General features: G+C 32.9%; 1 protein-coding gene across 2 annotated transcripts in view; it reads right to left on the bottom strand.

Annotated features, from left to right (window-relative positions):
- LOC140447634 (tumor necrosis factor alpha-induced protein 8-like protein) overlaps positions 1-21,204 on the bottom strand; it is a 97,703-nt gene that overhangs the window by 20,372 nt on the left and 56,127 nt on the right. Inside the window, exons 2-3 of one of the 2 annotated variants that reach the window (XM_072540404.1) lie at positions 19,888-19,944; positions 16,233-16,387 (exon numbers count right to left, since the gene is read on the bottom strand). In XM_072540404.1, coding sequence (XP_072396505.1) covers positions 16,233-16,387; positions 19,888-19,900 — 168 coding nt within the window. In that variant the 5' untranslated portion in view covers positions 19,901-19,944. The remainder of the gene's footprint in view (positions 1-16,232; positions 16,388-19,887; positions 19,945-21,204) is intronic. The other variant, XM_072540397.1, reaches the window with a different exon arrangement.

The following is a 21,204-nucleotide window of genomic DNA, read 5'->3' as shown; positions in this document are numbered from 1 at the left end:
ATATGCATTTAACTTCTGACCTAGTTTAAGTCTTAAAGAATCCTTTGAAATTTGTTAAATGTGTCTAGCATCATTAATAGAGCAAGTTCAATAGTTTTTAAAATTTACAAACTAGTGCAAAAAGCTGCTTTTTTGCAAATATCTCCGTAAATTATTTATCAATTTTAATTTAAAAAACCCGAAAATAAAGATATTTTTGATATAAAAAAATGATATAAATATTGTTTTCCATCTATGATCCATTTATGATCAATTTTAACACCCTCAAAATCATTGATTAATGACCCCTATTAATGAATGATTTTCTATTAATGACCGATTTCATTATAGGCAATACAACATACATTGCTTGCATAAATTAATGAAACGCTCTGTGATTGGCAGTGACTTGTGGTGTAGGCAACCAAACATATACCTATTTATATTCCCACTAAAAAATTAATTTCAAATGAAGTAGCCGCTGTTAGTACTATCTGTCATTGTATGTCATTATTTACTTTATTGTTTAAAAGGAAAAATCAAAGGATGGATATTGACGGAGAGTTTAATTTAACTCCACCAGAATTTAACTTCTTCTACAGAGGTCCAAGAAGACTTAAATATAAATTTGTTAAAATGCTATACAGCAGATAATCATCTATCAATATCTTCCTTTAATTTCAGTAATTGTACCATTTCGAATATTAATGTTTACTATAATAAAAGTAAAACTAAGGAAACTTTGAATAAAGTCAATGTAAGCTGAAAAAATTGTTGTTTATCGTTAAGTAAATAAATATTTAAACTAAGATATCTTCATTTCTGAAAAGTACGGTCGACGGAAAAGTTTTGTAACGAACTCGTGAATTAAAATGGCGATTAACAATCTCGAACATTAACGCGCTGGCTTCGCTCACGCGTTAAAATATCTCAATTGTTAATCGCCCTTATTAATACACTTGTTGGTTAAATAACTATTATGTAAAATATAAGAGAAAAAACTTATAGACAAAAAATCAAATTGTGACCATAAATTATTGTTAAAAAAAAACGCAAGGCAAAAATACGAGTACTTTTTCATCTATTCGTCATCTAGTAACCCCCACCTATGTCTATGACTGGGCTATATATGATATATGATAATATAATATGACTATAAAGGTTCTGAAACTGTTTTCCCGTGTAATGTCTTAGTTAAATATTATGTTTATTATATGGGACGAAGCCACAGTTGATTATAATAAAAATTTCAGTTTTTAACTAATGTTTGACGTTTCGATTTCCACTCCGGAAATCGTTCTGAAAAGATTATTAATAGTTGTTATAAAAGTTATAAAAAACCACATTTCACTTTTTTGAAATAACATTTTCAGAACGATTTCCGGAGTGGAAATCGAAACGTCAAACATTAGTTAAAAAGTGAAATTTTTATTATAATCAACTGTGGCTTCGTCCCATATAAACATAATATTTATGATTCATGACTGTTTTATTGTTAAATCGTTATCTTTTAGATGTAAATAACTACGATATTTTTACTTACCATACTACATTGTATCTGGTGATAGTATTTTACTGTTATTGGATGTTCTATTTTCAGCAATTTTAATCATTTGTAATTTAAACTATTTACAATAGCAAAGAACATTTAAAACGCATGAAAAAAACTAAGTACATAAAATCATTCACCAAAGAACAAAAATCATTTTGACGGAGAGTAGTGACGAAAAATAGAAAATTTGGGACATACTAATTAAGAACGTTAGTTTTTTATTAGATCTTTAAGATGTCAAATGTGGCCAACATCAAGCGACAGAAAGAAAAACAAAATGAAATATACAAAAAAAAGGTTTTGTATAATATTATTTTTTGTTTTTCTTTTTTGGCGCTTTATGTCGACCATATTTGACTCCTCTAAACTGTTCTTGTCTATCATAAAATAAGAGAAGAGAGAAAGAGTCACTAACAACATTTGAAAGAAAGATAACCAAAGTTATTAAATGGAGATTGATAAATAAAAAAGAAAAGTAGTTTGCCCAGTTGCTCAACACACTTAGAAAAAAAAACATAATTAAAGCAGATTTTAACACTAAAAACATCATTTGGTATAAGACTAACCAAAACAAAAGGTAGAGAACACGTAAAACACAAATATTGGCCAACTGACAAAAATAGAACACCAGATTTAATTGACTTTTTTATTTCAAGAAAAATTGCAATAAATTTTATGAACATAGAAGACGCTGATGGTTTCAATTATGATCGCTTTCTAATACTACTAACAATTAATTGGCAAATTATTATATTCCAGTCGTCAGAAATTTGACCCCTAAAAATCATACGAATAAGATAAATTTTGCCGAGAACATCAATTTTGGAACCTCACAAAAAATGCACAAAAGTTTACCACTTTTACCCCCGGGCTTCCTCCTAAATTCCCCCTCGCAGGGGGGTAAAAACGCAAAAAAATCGATAAACCAAGAATCTGTACACCATAGAAAAAATGTTTCACACAAAAAATGTAGCTGAGATAATTTTATAGAAAAATGTATAAGCATTCTTTTTGTAGAATGCACCGTTCTTTTAGAAACAACGCATTTTAAGAATCTGTACGGCGTAAAAACATCAAAATCAACAAAAATCAAAATGCGTTTTAAATGTGAAGAGTGCAGATTTCGTATGAAATTTTTGTATTTTGTCGCAAATGAAGTCAGTTTCTATAAAGCTATTCAATATATAAAATTTGCGCAAATTTTGCCATTTTTTACGATTCTCGAAAGATCAATAAAATGTATAACATTCATTGACCGGTCGTAGTGAAATTTCCATTGTTGAAGACCAGTTTTCAAAACCTATACCATAAAAATACGATTTTGATTTTTGACAACAAATATTAGGCAACATTTGAAATATGACTAAACATGAAGAAATTAAACTTTTACATTTCAAACGATCGCTCGTCGCGGGAAATGTCTCCAAGAAGACTGTTTTGGATGTAGTTTATAGCCAGGGCCGCCGCTAAGGTATTGGCCGCCCATGTGCAACTTAATATTTGCCGCCCCCCTTCCAACACTTTAGACATACATACTATTATTTAAAGAAATGCGCAGAAGATGCATAATATAACAATAATAATTTGTAAATAGATAAATACTGAATTGAACATTTAGACTAATCTCCATGATCCAACGTCCATATATTATCCTAATGTATATCCTAATATCCCATCCTAATATCCTAATTTAAACGTCCATTTAATTAAAATAAACCGTGAATAGAAACATAAACACATAAAAAACTAAAAACGCACTTTTCGGGCTTTCGTCTCGGAAAACTTTTTGACAATATCTTTAATGTCCAATGTCGCACACACTTCATGTTCTATAGATAACATTGCTAAAGCAGAAAGTCTATCTTGCTTCATTGACAATCGCAAATAGTTTTTAATAATCTTAAGTTTTGAAAACGACCCCTCACCCGTAGCTACAGTAACAGTTAGAGTCAGGAATATACGTACAATTATAATTAAGTTGGGAAATGTTGATACAAGATTATTTTCGTAAATATATTCAAGAATATCACTAGGACTTTTTTCTGCAAAAAAAATGGTTGAATAGCTTTAATTTCTTCATATAAATCGGTTGCACTAATCTCAGTCTCTGAGCTGTTTATGTCTGTAAGGGCTTGATCCACTTTCTTACAATTGGTTTTAAGTTCATCATCGTTTTTAACTTTGGTTATGCCATATATTACACTAAAAATGTCTGTGTGTTGTTGAAGTAATTGAAACCGTTCTTCAATTGCTGTTATGACAGCATCCAAAATCTTAAAATAAAAATTTATTTTAAATGACAATTCCTGAGATACTATAGGTTCATCAGCTCCTTCATACTCAAAATGTACTTTTCTTCTTCTAATTCGTTTGGTAGAGGAGCTAGGGAAATCTTCTTCTATGTTAGCTTTTGTAAATAGCTTTTTTTTCCTCAGTTTTTGCCTCTTTTATTTTTCTATGTTGAAAGCCTGAAAGTCGTTTTCTTTTTCTTTCGGACATTTTGAAATTATCACTTAAGAACGAAGCCGGGCTAATTTAACAAAATAAATCCAAAAACACTTCAAATAAGTTATCCAAATAATGTTTCTCCAAATAATATGTAGCCGTAACGCGTATACGAATAAAATTGCCCTGATCTCGACGTTACTTCGTACAGTGCCTACTGTGCAAAAGAATCAGGTACACTACTATATTTTACAAACAAAATCGTTTATCAAAAGCGTGTTTAAATTCATCGAATTCTGAACTAAGACTGAACATAAGACATAATAACCCATCTATAAACATAACCATATTAACAATATTATAACAGAAACTTTTCAACCACTTGCCTAAATTCTTGTAAAGTATCTACGTGTGAAATTCCAAATAACTGAAGTCCGAAAGTCGTCAGCCGCTTTGAATTAAAAAGTATTCCCGAAACTGCTTTATGACTGTACCTGCAAAAGGGCGTCAGTTCATACAATAAATAATATTTTCTGACATTTTTTAGCTTAGGATGAAAAAAAGGAGGACTTATACATGAAACGCATTAGAGTATTATCACGTACTAAATAATTATTATTGTTTGGAATATTAGAGTTCACAGAATTATCTGAATCATTACTATTTAATTATTTGAATTTATTTTCGTTTTAAAAAAGTATTATTATCAGTAGACTGCTTTTGGCCGCCCCTATTGTTGGCCGCCCGTGTGCGATGCACACTTGGCACACATGGTAGCGGCGGCTCTGTTTATAGCAAAAGTTTTGAAAAACGTACTAACGTAAGTAAAAAAGTGCAGTTTGAAAGATTTTAAATCGTTTGTAATGTGAAAGTTTAAATTCAGCGTTTTTTAAGCATATTTCATATGCCTCACATTTGTTATCACATTTAAAACTAAAATTTCATGCTATAGGTTTTGAAGATTAGCTTCTAGTTATAGAAACTCCATAGTGACCAGTCAATGAAAGGGGTACATTGTATTGATCTCATGAGAATCGTAAAAAATGGCAAAAATCTCGTTTATTTATTCAACAGCTCTATAAATACTGAATTCATTTGCGGCAAAATACAAAAATTGCATACGAAAGCTGCACTCTTTACCTTTAAAACGCATATTGATTTTTGTCGATAGGACACTACCGTCGAGCTGATACAAATTTTAATTGACTTGGCGCGTGTAACTGATATTCAAAATCTCCGATCGTTTCAATCGTTGTTTCTGAGAAAACGGTCCATTCTACGCAAAAAAATGTGTTTTTACTCATACGTTTTTGTTCAAAATGATCTCAGCTACATTGTTAAATTAAAACATTTTTTTTCTACGGCGTACAGATTCTTGGTAAATCAATTTTTTTGCGTTTTCCCCCTCTGCAAGTGGGGTTTTAGGGAGAAGCCCGGGGGTAAAAGTAGTAAACTTTTTCTCACCTTTTTTGGGGTCCCAAAATTAATATTCCCTGCAAAATTCAGCTTGTTCGTATGATTTTTAGAGGTTCAGTCGCATTTTCGTCTCTGATGACTGGAGTATTACGGAATATTAATAGTTAATAATAACGGAACGGTTTGGAATAGTTTTAAACAGGAGTTAAGTGACACAACTTGACGAAGAAGTAGAGGAATTAATTGTAAACATACAAAAAGCAGCATGGAACAATGCCAAGCAAGTTACAAGCAAAATCATAGGTCAAAACTATCCAAAGAAATTTGAGAAGCAGTGCAAAGAAAAAGGAAAGGCAGAAAAACATGGCAAAAAGCTAGAAATACAGAAAATAAAAACGTATTAAACAACCTCAGTCAAAGAAGACAAATAGAAAAAATTAAAGATGAATCAATAAAACAACACCTAATCGACCTGACTATAAGTTATGGAAATGTACAAAAAGAATAAATAGACTAATAGATCCCGTCAAGTCGAAAAGAAAAATGGACAAAAACATCGCGTGGGAAAAAGTGGGAGTGCCGACAGAAGTGAGTACTTTTTAAAGCACGTTATTACTATATGTAGGTTAGGTTAGGTTATTAAAACACAAATCCTTTCGCTTCATACTCATAGCATATATGTATTCCAAAATAACGATATGGAAAATAATGATCAAGCTGAAAACGACGATAATGAGGATACAGAACGTGAAATGAACAGTACTAATAAATCAAGGACTAATAAAGGCTACCTACCATCTCCAACAAAGTATCCAAATGAGTCAAAAATAATATCGATCTCAAAAAGGACATTTAACTAAATAAGAGAAAAATACTTTAATAATTACCCTAATCATGATCTCTAAACCAGCAAAAGTGATAAATTATGCCGAATGATACAGACCAATATCATTACTAAATTAATATCATTACCAAACTAATTGAGCACATAGTGTTAATCAGAATACAATCTATACGTGGAAAAAAGAAATTATTCTACCTCACCAATTAGGATTCCATAATAAACATTCAACAATAGATCAAGTACACCGTATTTCAAATATTATTGAGAGATCTAAGGAAAATAAAATATGCTCAGCTATTTTCTTAGATATAGCAAAATCATTTGATAAAATATAACTCCAAGATTTATGACTTAAACTCAAAAGATACCTACCCACATACCACGTCCAGCTGATACGCTCATACTTGAACGACAGAGAGTCAGAGAGTCAAACAAGAACGCAAATATTTAGACATCTATGTTACATAAAACGCTAAATTAGCCACATTTTCAGACGATACTGCAATACAAACGGTTGGAGAGCAATTCGAAGAGATGGCCAGATATATTGATTGAACGGGCAATTAAACCAGATACTGAGATTTCGGAGCCGTAATATGTTTATCGTTTATTTAGAATCTCTTCCTGCAAAATAACTTACGGAAGTTGAAATTTTATCCTGTCCGAACTTGCTTATTCCCATTTTTTTGTACATGCGGTTTTTATTTATTTATTTATTCGTGTCAGAAGTATCATATGTTTTAAAGTAGACATATATACATCTATATAAACAACAATAGCACATAAATAACAGGTAAAAGGTGTATAAAATATAAAATCGGGGAAAGACAAAAATAAAAATAGGATTCCTACAGACTTATTAGCAAAAAATTGACAATGTCAATGTAATTTGGTATAGCGCAAACCAGGTTCTCCATTGAACGTATGGTTGGGCATAAAAGACAAACCAGAAGATGTTCTGTATTTTGCTCTTCTATATAGACGCATAGAGACGACTCACAGGGGAAGCTCCATTTTATTCGGTTAGCTCTGGATCTTGTCACCCCAGCTCTAAGTCTACTGAGAAGTGAATACTGTCGCTCATCCTACTTTGTGTGTAGGTGGGACGTTCTCGGAAGGCATTATCTATTCATTACTGTTGTCACTTCGATCTCTCAAAAAGCTCAGTCTAGTATATAGGGCTGGCTCAGTCAGATCTTCGGTGGTATGCAGAAAAATTTTCCTGGATTTAAGGCGTTGGCGGACGGGTTGTAGATGAAACGCACACCCATAGAGAGGATATGAGTGTGAATTAGATGCTTTATGTTTTCCCTTCCGAGCTGCTAGTTTACGTCTAATGTTGGGTAATCATGATACTATAACTAACAAGATAAGTCAACGCGCATGTTCCTGCATCTCTCGCACACCTGTGACGTAAGCGCGAGACAACTTTAATGATGCCAAGTTAAATGCTCTATCTGTTGCTATCCTGTGTGCTTCAAAACGTAGTGAATGATATTTTTATTTATTTATTGATGTAGTAAAGACTTTGTATATTATATTGTTATATAAATTTTGTGGTGAAAACATTCAGTTTACTGTGTTAATATCACCTAATTTATTTATCGTACGCAATTTCCTCTCGACTACCTATAGCTACTTTATAAAGAAGACTAATTATTTGGTTGCCATAATGTATTGTGCAGTGGTAGGTTGTTTAAACAATTATAATAAAAAAAGTAAAACTTTTTCGAAGTGTCGTTTTTTGTGTTTCCTAGAGATAAACAAATGCGTAAAGTATGGGTCTTCAAGTGTTTTCAGCGAGACAAATTTAATGTGAAAACCGTGAGAATATGATCAAAACATTTGACAGAAGCTGACTATTGTTTAAAAGAAAAACTATTGAGATTGCCTGGCAAACAATGGAATATTACTACTAATAGTATAATTAATTATGAAATTGTCACTGAAGCTTTCCTCGCTAAACCTTGTTAGTGGTAATACAGAAATTAACTCTGAAGATTTAATTGACAGTCATCAAGATTTTATTAATTCGAATATAAAAGACTTGGAATGGGATAGATTGGAAAATTTAGCTGGTTTCGTTGCATTTAAGTTACAAAAAAAAGAAATACTTGGATATATTCCGGACGATAACGATAAATCGTTTACTTGGGTAAACCACGTTTCTGAGGGTGGTTTACTCAAACCAACACTGGAATTTGTAACTAAATGTAGTGAACTGGAACATATTTTTCGTAGTTATAATGGCAACACATTAAAAATAACAAAAAATTATTAAAAAACTTAATAGAATGCAAAATATGTGAATGTTAGCGAAGATGTAAAATTACTTTTTTAGATGTAAAATGTATTTTAAAATACGAATTCTAAATAAAAATATTAAAGATAATTACAATATCCGCAAGAGAAAAATCACAAAGATTGTAAAATAAATGTCTAAATGATATTCATAAAGTTTCAAGTATGACCCGCTTTTCCTTTAGAGTTCAAATTCTTTACATTTTACCGGCCTTTTATATTTATGTTTTGTAGCAATATTTATTTTGTTTGTAATCTTCTTCCTCTCGTGCCACTCCTAGCGGAGATTGGAAATCATCATGGCCACTGCGACTTTGTTAGCAGCGCGCCTAAAAAGTTCAATCGAACTACACCCGAACCATTCACGTAGATTGTTTGTAATACACACAATCAAATCGTAGATTCATATATTTCTTTAATTAATTTTACAAATTACTTATTAATTTTCAAACCACGGTTTCACAGAAAGTAACTAGCTATGACTTCTTAGTGCAAGATATGGCATCGAGGTATACTTACCGTTAACAATTTAAGTTTTGAAGTTGTTCATTACAGTAATGGAACAACGTTGCCATATGATGCATCGTTAAAATAAGATACACACAAGTCTCCTGGCTTTGTCTCGCTATGACGTCATGCACAAAGTCGATTAAAATTAGGACGGCAAGTGAGCATATCTTGTTTGTTATAGCATAGTATAAAAAAGAAGTTTGTGGTTAAACTGTGGTTATAGTATCATGTTGGGTAATACTATGCGGCCAAACAGTACACATTATAGATGGGTCGGTCTCAGCAGCCTCAGCGTTGTTTTTCTTCAGAATTATAGTAAAAGTGAAAGTCATCCAGCCATCTGTTATTCTCCTGTTTCAGCACATGCTTATTGTCTTTGTTTAGCAATTTTGATATTTCAAAAGGGATTCCGTCCAGACCCGAAGGTCCTCTGATTTTTTGAGTAAATATATCACCCCTACATTTTTTATCTTTAAAAGAACTGCTCTACACATTCTTTTAGTTTTTGAAGTTTTGTCTTAGGTTCTGTAAAAAGATCTTTCTTCTTGTAGAAAATATAATTTAAACACTTTTTGATTGTACTTAAAAATATTTACATAAAAATATTCACAGAATATGAACAGAATACTATTTTCATTACATGTTTCTGTTTTGATGTGATCATGCAATCAAGGGAAAAACGAAATCTGGACAATCTGTATTTACATTACCGAGCTATTTGAAAATTACTTACGAACTCTTACACAAACATCAACAGTATTAATTAGTTACTAAATACACTGTATTCAATAACATACGATGAAATGTTTCAGGCTAATTGAAAATTTTAATACACATTTCCCAAAACATGCATCTACTAGTTAACTCCGGCTTAGATTTTAATTGGAAGTTAAAATGCACTGTACCGGGATATGGTGCAGGATCAAAATAGCACACGGGAGAAAATTGGATATGCGATTACCAGAAAAGTTATTTAGTGAGAGGTAAAAATAAAAAATAGGACAGGTAGACAAGGACGAAACAACTAAATGATAATTACTAGTAAAGGTACTTGTTGTTTAGTTCGTCTCGATGAAAAAAAAAAAAATAGAGACCCGGACATTATGCTTACGAATTTAGTTTTATACCAAAAACATATACAAAAAAACAATATACTAGAAGATGAGGTCAGATAGCCAAGCAGTTCAGGCAGCAAAATGATCTAGTGTAAGGGCGTTCTTGAAAACGCACCCGGTCATCCGTCTAAAGGAAAATTAACAACAGAGGATGAATGTTGTCTATAGAAAAAGCGTTAAAAGAACTCAACATGAAAGATTTGGTTTTTGCTCCTTGTCAATCTTTGAGTGCGTTGCGTCTATCAACTATTACATCGTCATATAATATCAATCCTATGGCTATACAGCCTACTATGTTAAAAGTTCCCGTAATGCATTGAGGTTGTCTACTGGAATCAAAACTGGCTTCAAAAAAAGGTGGTAGGTACAGTAGCTGTCACTGTAGACCAGCGCGAAGCTTTATACTATGTTTTCTATATTTTTAAAATTTAAATAATATTTTTAAAATTTATTAAAGTAATTTTATTATTTATTTATTATTTATATTTTAAACAAATTATATTATATTAAAATAATTCAACAAATTATTATGTTTACTAGTAGCGCCACCTGCTAACGTATCAAGAAAGCATACGTTGTTTACTTCTGACAGACCCGTCAAAGTCAGACTAAATATTAAATTATTAATAAAATATAAATTTGATAGTTGATCAATAATTTGATAGCTAATTTAACTATTATATAAAATAAATAAGATGTTTAAAAATAAAATGTGATTATAGTTTGAAAGGAATTTATTAACAACTAACGTTAAAAAATATATGATGACTAGAATCGAATTGATGGAGAGTAGTAAATCGATGTAAAGACCGGTATTTTGTGACGCTGCTTGTGACGCCATCTCGTGGTGCTTCTTCCGTGACGCTCGCCTCAGAATTTTACTATACAGAAAAAATAATACAACGCCGGTATAGAAGCTTATTAAAGCGATAGAGATTTTGTTTCAGAAAATTGTAAACATGATGACGGCCAACGTCTGAATATGGACACGGCTCCTAAATAAGGAGATAGAAGCTTCGTTCCAATAAGATATTATTAGGAGCCATAAGAAAGTATGTTGTGATGTTACATAACCATATTTGAGTTGTTTTTATAACAATAAACTATTAATTATGCTTATCCACAGGTATTCAGTGCTTTAGCACACAAATATCAAAACTAAAAATTAAAATGCAGCTGATTTATAAAATGCGATTATCTCAAAAACTATTGAGTTTTGAAGTTATTAAGAGGTATACCTTTTTTTTATAATAATGTGTATTTAATATTTTTTTACAAAAATAGCGCTAATTTGAAGAGCAAAAAAGTTAAACGCAAATTTATGCCACATATGTAGCATATGTGTGTGGCGCTCTATATCAGCTACATCAAAGTATGCATCAAATTATAATTTCTCAACCTCAAGAGCATCCATTTGTAAATTTTTATACATAAATGTTCATAAAGTTATAACGAAAAATAAAATTTAAAATTTCCACTTTAACACCCTCTATCTTTCTTAATATCAACATTTTATTGAGCAAGTTGGCTTAAATCGTAATATTTAAAAGTGTAGAATCTACTAATAGTGAAAGGAAAGATCGAGGGAAACAGAGGATTAGGAAAGAAAAGACTATCGTGACGAAACATCCGACAAAGGATAGGGCTAAATTTTGAACAGCTAATAAGAACATCTGAAGACAGAGAAGAGTATACATTTGTAGTAGCCAACCTTCATTGAAGAGATGGCATTACAAAAAGAAGTAGTTCCATAAAGTTAGGTCATAGAAGTCAAAATACACTGGGGTGCAAAATTAACCGGACGCACAGATTTTTTCTAAAACATGCGTTTAAAAAAGTTTGAGATGTAGTTTGAGTATTTAATTTTGGTTTTTAAATAAACATTTTTTATGGAAAATGATATTTAGTAGAGTGTATTACCTCCTTCTTCTTCTTCATGTGCCTTGTCCGTTCCGAACGTTGGCAATCAACATGGCTATTCTGACTTTGTTTACGGCAGATCTGAATAGTTCAGCAGATGACAATCCGAACCATTGCCGCAAGTTTTGGAGCCACGAGTGTCTTCTCCTCCCTGGACCCCTTCCGCTGTCTATTTTCCCTTGAACGATCAGCTGTAGTGCTCTATATTTATTATGTCTCATAACGTGACCCAAGTATTCCAACTTTCTTTTCTTTATACTTATTCCTACCTCTCTCTCTTTACCCATCCGGCGCAGTACCTCTTCGTTGGTCACGTGCTCAGTCCAGGATATACGTAATATACGTCGGTAAGCCCACATTTTGAAGGCCTCTACTTTTTTCATCAATGTTGCGGTCATTGTCCACGCCTCCATTCCATATAACAAAACCGGGAATACATAACATTTCAGAAGTCGAATTTTGAGAGGTAGGTTAGGCTTTTAGAGGTGAAAATTTGCTTCATGCTAGTGAACGATGCTCTTGCCTTTTCTACTCTTATACGTATTTCCTTCGCTTGATCCCAATTTGAGTTAACTGTTCAATTCTTTCATTGTCTAATATCAGTTGCTGGGTTTTGCTTACTAACATCCATTTGGTTTTTGTGATATTTAGTCTGAGTCCGTATTGTGCACTTGTTTTTTGTATCTTACTCATTAGGCAACTCAGTTCCTCCATGCTACTTGCTAGAATCACAGTGTCATCAGCATACCTCATGTTATTAATTATTTCTCCATTTATCTTTTTGCCTTCTGTGCTTTCCTCCAGCGCTGTCTTAAATACTTCTTCTGAGTATATATTAAAGAGAATAGGAGACAAGATACAGCCCTGTCGTACCCCTTTCTTGATCTCAATTTTATTGGTCAATGTAGATCCTACTTTCACTTTAGCTGTTTGACCCCAATAGAGACTCGCTATTGTTCGAATGTCTCTGTAGTCGACTCCGATCTTATGGAGAACTTCAATTATCTTTTCGTGCTTTACGTTATCGAATGCTTTTGCGTAGTCTATAAAGCATATGTACACGTCTTTGTTCATATCTCTGCAGCGCTGGATGAGTACCTGTAGGCTAAAAAGTGCTTCTCTTGTCCCAAGAGAATTCCGAAACCCAAACTGCGAATCTCCAATGTTATCCTCACGTATTACCTCCACGAGCCCTAATTACAGCTCTCATTCGATCAGGCATACTTCGGATTCGGGCAGCAAAGTCTGCCTGAGGGATTTGCTTCCATTCGTCACGAACTGCTTGCTCCAAATCATTCATGGTTTCAAACTCACCATGGTTACGTCGAATACGTTGTCCCAGAATATCCCATGCATGCTCTATTGGATTCAAGTCTGCACTCTTTAGGGGCCATGGTAATAAATGAATCCCAACTTCATCCAAGTAATACCGTGTTATTCTTGCGATGTGTGGACGAGCATTATCTTGCATCAGATGAAAGTTTTCTCCAACAAATGCGACAAATGATGTTCCATGATCTTCCAAACATTAATGAATATACCGTTGAGCGTTCAAATTGCCTCCTTGAATTGTAACAAGTTATGTATGAGCCTCTAGGAAAATGCTTGCCCACACCATTATACCACCTCCACCAAATTGAACTCTCGGAGTAAAACAACATTGATGATAACGTTCACCAACTCTTCTCCATATCCTAGGCCGCCCATCTGATGAGTATCTGTTAAATCTTGATTAATCCGTAAAAAGCACAGCACTCCAATCGTCAAAACCCCAATTAAAATGTTCGCGAGCGAAGTGTAAACGTTGCCTCCGATGATCTGCTGTTACTAGAGGTCCCATGACAGGTATTCTGGACCTTAATCCATATTCATTTAAGCGTCTTCGAATGGTATAAACGGAAACTGTGTTTCTATGGACATCATTTAATCGTTCAACAAGTACTGGTGCTGATAATGTACGATCGCGTAACGCTTGTAACCTAAGAAAGCGATCTTCAACTTGACTTGCGGTTATTCGTCTACCTTGACCTGGCCTCCTGGTGTATTGCCCTGTTTCCCGAAATCTTTGTATTGCATCAAACACTGTACTTCGAGAAATTCCTAAAGAATTTGCGATGTAACGAATGCTCCGCTCATCAACCTATAAAGCAACAGTTTGGGCTACTTCTTCTGGTGTCATAATTTTTTTAATGCAAGTTTTAAACAGGAGACAATACAAAAACCTACAGCAGAACTTATAATCAGTTACAGTACCACAATAAACTTAAATTAATACTAAGCCACTATTTCACATTAATAGCAAAACGTATGTGTAAAAATGTTGCTGTTCGCACAAAACATCTAAACAGGTTCAAACAACAAAAAACGTTATCGCTAATAAGGCATAAAATACAATTCAAACAAATTAAATAAGTTTCGATCTAAACACCAACAAAAAACAAAAAAATCTGAGTGTCCGGTTAATTTTGCACCCCAGTGTATTTAACGTAGTCAACAAAACATGTATGAATCTGTTTGTTTATGAAGTATTAGTATCACTGAGAATTCATTGAGAAAATAGCAAAGAAAGATTGGCATACTGTGTACTTCGCTATTGGCAATTTTGCCAAGTGGAAGCCAATTTACTTATAGTTCCTTCTCAAAAAAAAAACTACATAATACTGATATGCCAGAAATAAATGGTTTAAGAAAAATATTAAGATTAATTTTTTTATTTAGAAACAATATTCCGATCCTCAGAGAGTTGACCCATAAAAATCATACGAACAAGCTGAATTTTGCAGAGAATATTAATTTTGGGACTCCAAAAAAGATGCAAAAAAGTTTACCACTTTTACCCCCCGGCTTCCTCCTAAATTCCCCCTCGCAGGGGGGTAAAAACGCAAAAAAATCGATAAACCAAGAATCTGTACACCATAGAAAAAATGTTTCACACAAAAAATGTAGCTGAGATAATTTTATACAAAAATGTTTATAAGCATTCTTTTTGTAGAATGCACCGTTCTTTTAGAAACAACGCTTGAAGCGACCGTCGATTTTGCGTGTCAGTTACGCGCGCAAAATCAATGTTCAATAAAACTTGTATTAGCTCGATGGTGAAAATTCGATATCTTTTGATCCAAACGTTCTATCAACAAAAATCAAGATCCGTTTTAAAGACAAAGAGTGAATCTTTCAGCATATGGAGTTTTTGTTTTTTCCAGAGAATAAAATCAGTTTTTATAAAGGTGTTAGATAAATTAAGGTGGCGCGATTTTTGCCATTTTTTTCGATTTTCGTGAGATCAATAAAATTGATCACCAGTTGCAGTACAATTTCTATTTTTAGAAATCAATCTTTAATGATATGAAATTTTATTTTAAATATGAATAAAAAACGCAGAATTTAATGTTTTAAAAAGTTTTAAATGATTTAGATCGTTTGTTGTGTGAAAGTTTAAATCCAGCGTTTTTTAAGCATATATCAAATGCCTCGCATTTGTTACCAAAATGATCAATGAAAGGGATACATTGTATTGACCTCGTAAAAATCGCGCAACGTTTACTTATTTAACACCTGTATACAATCTGAGTTTATTTGCGACAAAATACAAAAACTGCATATGAAAGCTTTACTTTTTATCTTTAAAACGCATCTTGATTTTTGTCGATGGGTCACTTGAATCAAAAGATATCGAATTTTTACCGTCGAGCTGATACAAATTTTATTGAACATTGATTTCGCGCACCTAACTGACATGCAATATCGACGGTCACTTCAAGCGTTGTTTCTAAGAGAACGGTTCATTCTACACAAAAAAAGCTTATAAACATTTTTGTTTAAAATTATCTCAGCTACATTTTTTATGTGAAACAATTTTTTCTACGGTGTACAAATTCTTGGTAAATCGATTTTATTGCGTTTTCCCCACTGCGGGGGTAGGTTTAGGGGGAAGCCCACGGGTAAAAAAGGTAAACTTTTTTGCCTCTTTTTTGGGGTCCCAAAATTAATATTCTCGAAAAAAATTCAGCTTGTTCGTATGATTTTTAGAGGTTTAGTGGCATTTTCGTCTCTGGCGACTGGAGTAAAAACAAAAGGAGTATAGAAAAATAGAGAATAAATAATTTATACAATTGTAAGCCCTTAAACATATATAATAAAAATTACTTACGTATTGTTTGGCCAGTCGGTATAAATTATCCAAAAGTGAAGCTGTCGTATCGTCTATGAAGGCTTTGGCTATGTTTTTCCCCGCCATTCGAGAAAGTATCTTCTTTTGGGCCCTCAACCCTATGTCTCTGGCCTTAAAAGCACTTTCAGTCATAACTACAATAAAAAATTTACGTTTTGTCTCTGTGTTAGTTGTTAAGTGATGGTTAGTGAGCCCGATGAATCAGTTAATGACAAATCTAAACGATTTCTAGATCTGTAGTCATTACTTATTTTCGTTAAGTGATACCAATACAAGTTTGTTTACGTTTGTTAAGATAAGATAAAATATAATATTTAAATTGATTGTATGTAAATGTACAATAAGGTAAGGATAACGCATATCTCAAGTATTTATCTAATAATAATAGAACTATTGTAGTAATTTTATCAAAAATAGTTTAGTAAAATTTATTTATTTGACATATATCTAGTTTGTTCAGACCTAAATACGTTTGTAATGCCCATTTTTTTTTTAAATTTCAAAATAGATCATGATTATTAGACTATATATTATTATTATTATTATATGGCAAATAAGGAAAATGCTTATATTGCATATTTGGCATATTTTATGCAAATATTTGAGAATTTTGCATATTTATTCAAAAAATTGCATAAACGTCAATTTATTTCGAATTGCGGATTTTAAATAATATTTATCTAACCGCAGTATATCATATCTAATGATATGAAATAGTAACTGGAATCCAATGTTCCTGACGAACAACTAGAATAAACAACCCAACAAGTAAACCAAGGCGATAGACTAATAGTGATGGGCGATATGAACGCTAAAGTTGGAGAAGACAATATTAACTAGGTAAAAAAGAGAAACAGAAAATAATGTATGTCAGATGAAACTTGGAATCTTATCGAGGAAAGAAAACAACAAAAGAAAGCAAGAACTGTAGAAGAAATAGCGAACCGACAACAAGAATATGGAACAATAAATAAAGCAGTTAAAAGAAATGCAAGAAGGGACAAAAGAAGGTGGGCTGAAGAACTAGCAAAACAAGCTGAAATAGCTGCACAACACAACAGAACTAGAGAGCTACACCAAATTACTAGACGACTAACAAAAAATGGGCCCAACTGTTCAAACATTGTAAGATCCAAGACAGGCGAATTACTTACTACAACAAATGACCAAGTAGAGAGATGGAAAGAGAATTTTCAGGAGATGCTAGGCATGCCCAGGGAAAACGCAGATGAAATTGTCAAAAACCCGCAGAATGTAGACTTGCGTATATCTTGCGAGGACCCTTCCAAAACGGAGATAATAACAGCTATCGAATCTCTGAGAAATAACAAGTCTCCGGGAATCGATAACATTGCTGCCGAAATACTTAAAACTGATCCACATCTAACTGCTGAACATTTGCTCCCCATAATCCGAGAGGTGTGGGAAACAAACCGCATCCCAGAGGGCTGGAAAAGGGGTAACATTATTAAGCTTCCAAAAACGGACAACCTCACATTGTGCAAAAATTGTAGAGGAATAACCTTGCTTACCGCAATAAATAAGATCTTCACGACCATTATACTTAAAAGATTAACAAACAAGATTGAATTTCGAGCTGGTCAAGCAGGCAACAAAAAAAGGTAGAACATCAAATTTAATAAAGTCCAGAAAGTGGGGTGGGATTGGTCACACACTCAGAACAAATAATTTCAGTATTGCAAAGATTTTCCTAGAGTGGAATCCCCAAGAAAAAGAGGTCGCTTAGTACAAACCTGGAGAAGATCCATCATGGACGAGATAAGAGGTCAAGGAAAGTCTTGGAATGAGGTGAAGGCCTTGGCGCAAAATAGAAAACCCTATGGCGCGTTTTCACTGAAACTCTATGCTCCACCTAGGAGTTTAAGAACCGTATATATATATATATATATATATATATATATATATATATATATATATGGAAGCAGTTAGTTGGCTATTAAAAGTCAACCAAGTTGACAGGACAGCTTTAGATTCTCAATATTGGTTACAGTTTAATGAGTTGTTTTGGCCTGGACAATATTTCGAGAAATCTGAGTCGAAATAAATGTGTTCAGGCAATTACTTTAGCTCATGTAGGGTTAAGTTATCATTAAACAGGTCTGAGGTTAAGACGATGTCATACTACGATATCACGAGTCATTCAACGTTTTCGAGAAACAAACGACCATACGAGACGTGCTTGGGACCATACTTGTTTCGTGCTGTAAGAGAACGTTTTGTCACAATGAGGCAGGGATTACCTGTAACAAATATTGTTTGATTATGTTACGAATACAAGTGAAGATATTCATAATATTCAAATTAGTAGAAACACTATACAAAGGTGTCTCGCTGAACAAGATCTGCATGTAAGGATGATAACAGTCAGAGCACCAACTTTAAACGTAAAGCATCGTAGAAATAGATTACACTTTGCCAGAGAGCACCTTGACTAGAATGTTGATGACTGTGAGCACCTGTTGTTCACAGTGCAACATACGACCTATTACTTTTTTCAATGAAGGATCTGTAATGATTTAAAGAGGAATATCTCTTACAGTGCGAACGGACCTTGTTGCTTTACGAAGAGCTTCCTTAACAAGTGAAAGGTATATTACAGACATTTTGTCAAACCATGTAGTTCTGTTTACTCCTTACATGGGAAATATTTTTTTTATTGCATAACTCTCGACCACACGTGTGGTCCATGATTATTTGGACGAGGCTGGAACACAATCATGAACTGGCCACCCTGCAGCCCTGATCTAAATCCCATAGAGAATGTGTGGTATTGATGTAATTGATCGATATTTCAGAAGTCAACAACCAGCACATGTCTCTCTTGACGGCATAGGAGTTATGGTGAAAGAAGTAATACTAAAAACTTGTTACATTTAAAGTTCTGTATAATCTTTGATAATAGAAATATCGACATAATTTGTTTATGGAAATTTTGAGAAAGGATGACACTATTTCAAAATATTAATAAGATGTATTCTTTCTAATAAATTCCACAGGGTGTTGCAAAATACGATAAAAAAACACAACTCTATTTTTACACCCCGTTATAAGAGTAAAACGTTGATATTTTTAGAAAACATTGACACCGTGATTTATTAGAAATAGATCTATAATGTGGGAAAAAATCATCAAAAGCCAATCATCCGTTTACATTTAAGTTAATTTTGGACAGTAGTGTATATATCCATCTTTCCAGTCCTATTTTCAATTATTTTTTAACCAATCGTCAGTCTAGATTTTTTATTAAAAGTGAAACAGCTAGAATATATTGCAATTTTTGACAACTAATAAAAAATAAGAAAAAAGAGTAGGTATGTATTCAGATTTTATTTAAATTTTGATATTTCGTTGATTAAGCGTGTTACCGTAAAATATACGTTTCTGATGTTATATATACTTGTTTTCCCCAAGTGCAGATAATTATAGCATCGTAATACTAAATACTTTCTGCATGTTTATCCGGAGAAACAACCTCGTAAAATCCTAATTGTATATTCCAACTGCCTTTAACGTTATGTATCACTCAACGAAAATAAAACTAAACACTTCGCGTACAAACGAAATAAAAGAAATCCCGACAGTTTCCGGTGAAAAAAGGAAAACAAACACTTACTTGTATCCAACATCTAGAACAGTGGCTCAATGACAAAATCAGCGAAAATAAACATTCCTATAAAAATAAAAAGAAAAGTAAAACATAAATAAATCATAAAACTCAAAATTGATGGTTAAAAAATAAAAATAAAACCATGTTGGTAGTAAAAATAAAAATAAATCAGGTTAAAAGCTTGATGAGAAATACATTTTAGCCGTCCTAGCAGTAAAACCACGATAGTGCCGATAAGTGCTCTGGAAAATGACTTTTAGGCCAGTTTTCTATTAAGTAGATGTATGGCGGAAGGTATTTTATCGTGAGTTTCCCCTGTCTGGAACGGAAAAGACGATAAGGCAAAATTCGATTTCACCCCGGTATTGCCTAAGGTGAAAAAGCCCCTAGAGCGTTTAGGTTCTAAATTTACACCTCCTACGTAACGATTAGATCAAACGATATAAGGTAAGTGGAGTTTAACATTACACTTTGTGGGTGGAATGTAAAGTTTACTGAGATTCTCAAGTTAATTCGTACTCGAGTTTCATGCTATATAGGTTAACAAGTTAGATTTGTTGTATTAAGTATTTTCAGCAATAATTTTCCTGTCTGATTCTTCCATGTGTTGTCTGGCAAATTCGTTTTTACTTTAATTTGTTACATTCTTATATAACTATCATATATATCATAACTCATGTCTCCATTACTATAATATTTTAATTTTTTATTAATCTGACTGTAAAAACTTGTTTTTCTTATTAAACTTGGGTGTTTTTTTAGATGTATAGAACTTTAAAATGGAATAAAATAAAGATGACTTTTTTTTAAATTGGCATGAAATTGACTTTATTCAAAAGATACTCTTTTGGCATTATAATTGAAATATGATTTCTGCCATATGACCGGCATGGCTAGGTCTGACGTAGTCTAATCTATAGGTCAAATTTTCGATATCGGCAATAACGCGGCGAATGATTGTCTCCAAGTGGTCAAACGTTTCAGGCTTATCGGTGTAGACTAGCGACTAGCGACTTAATACATCCCCACAGAAAATAGTCTGGCGGTGTTAAATCGCACGATCTTGGAGGCCAATTCACGGGTCCGAAACGTGAAACTTTGCAGCAGGGTTGGCAGGTTTAAACCAACTGGTTTTTTTCTTAAAAAAAAAAGGTGGTTTAAACCACGGTTTTTTATTGATTTTTTTTCTCTATGTTGTTGATATTATGATAATAATGAAAAATACAGCTCAACAAACTACAAATACAAATTTGATGGTAAAATTTTTAAATTAATATATTTTAAATTATTCTAATAACTAAAACAACTGTAATTTTACACTAG

The sequence above is a fragment of the Diabrotica undecimpunctata genome, chromosome 1 (assembly GCF_040954645.1).
Source record: "Diabrotica undecimpunctata isolate CICGRU chromosome 1, icDiaUnde3, whole genome shotgun sequence".
Taxonomy (NCBI): Eukaryota; Metazoa; Arthropoda; class Insecta; order Coleoptera; family Chrysomelidae; genus Diabrotica; species Diabrotica undecimpunctata.
This window is presented reverse-complemented; position numbering and strand designations above follow the sequence as displayed.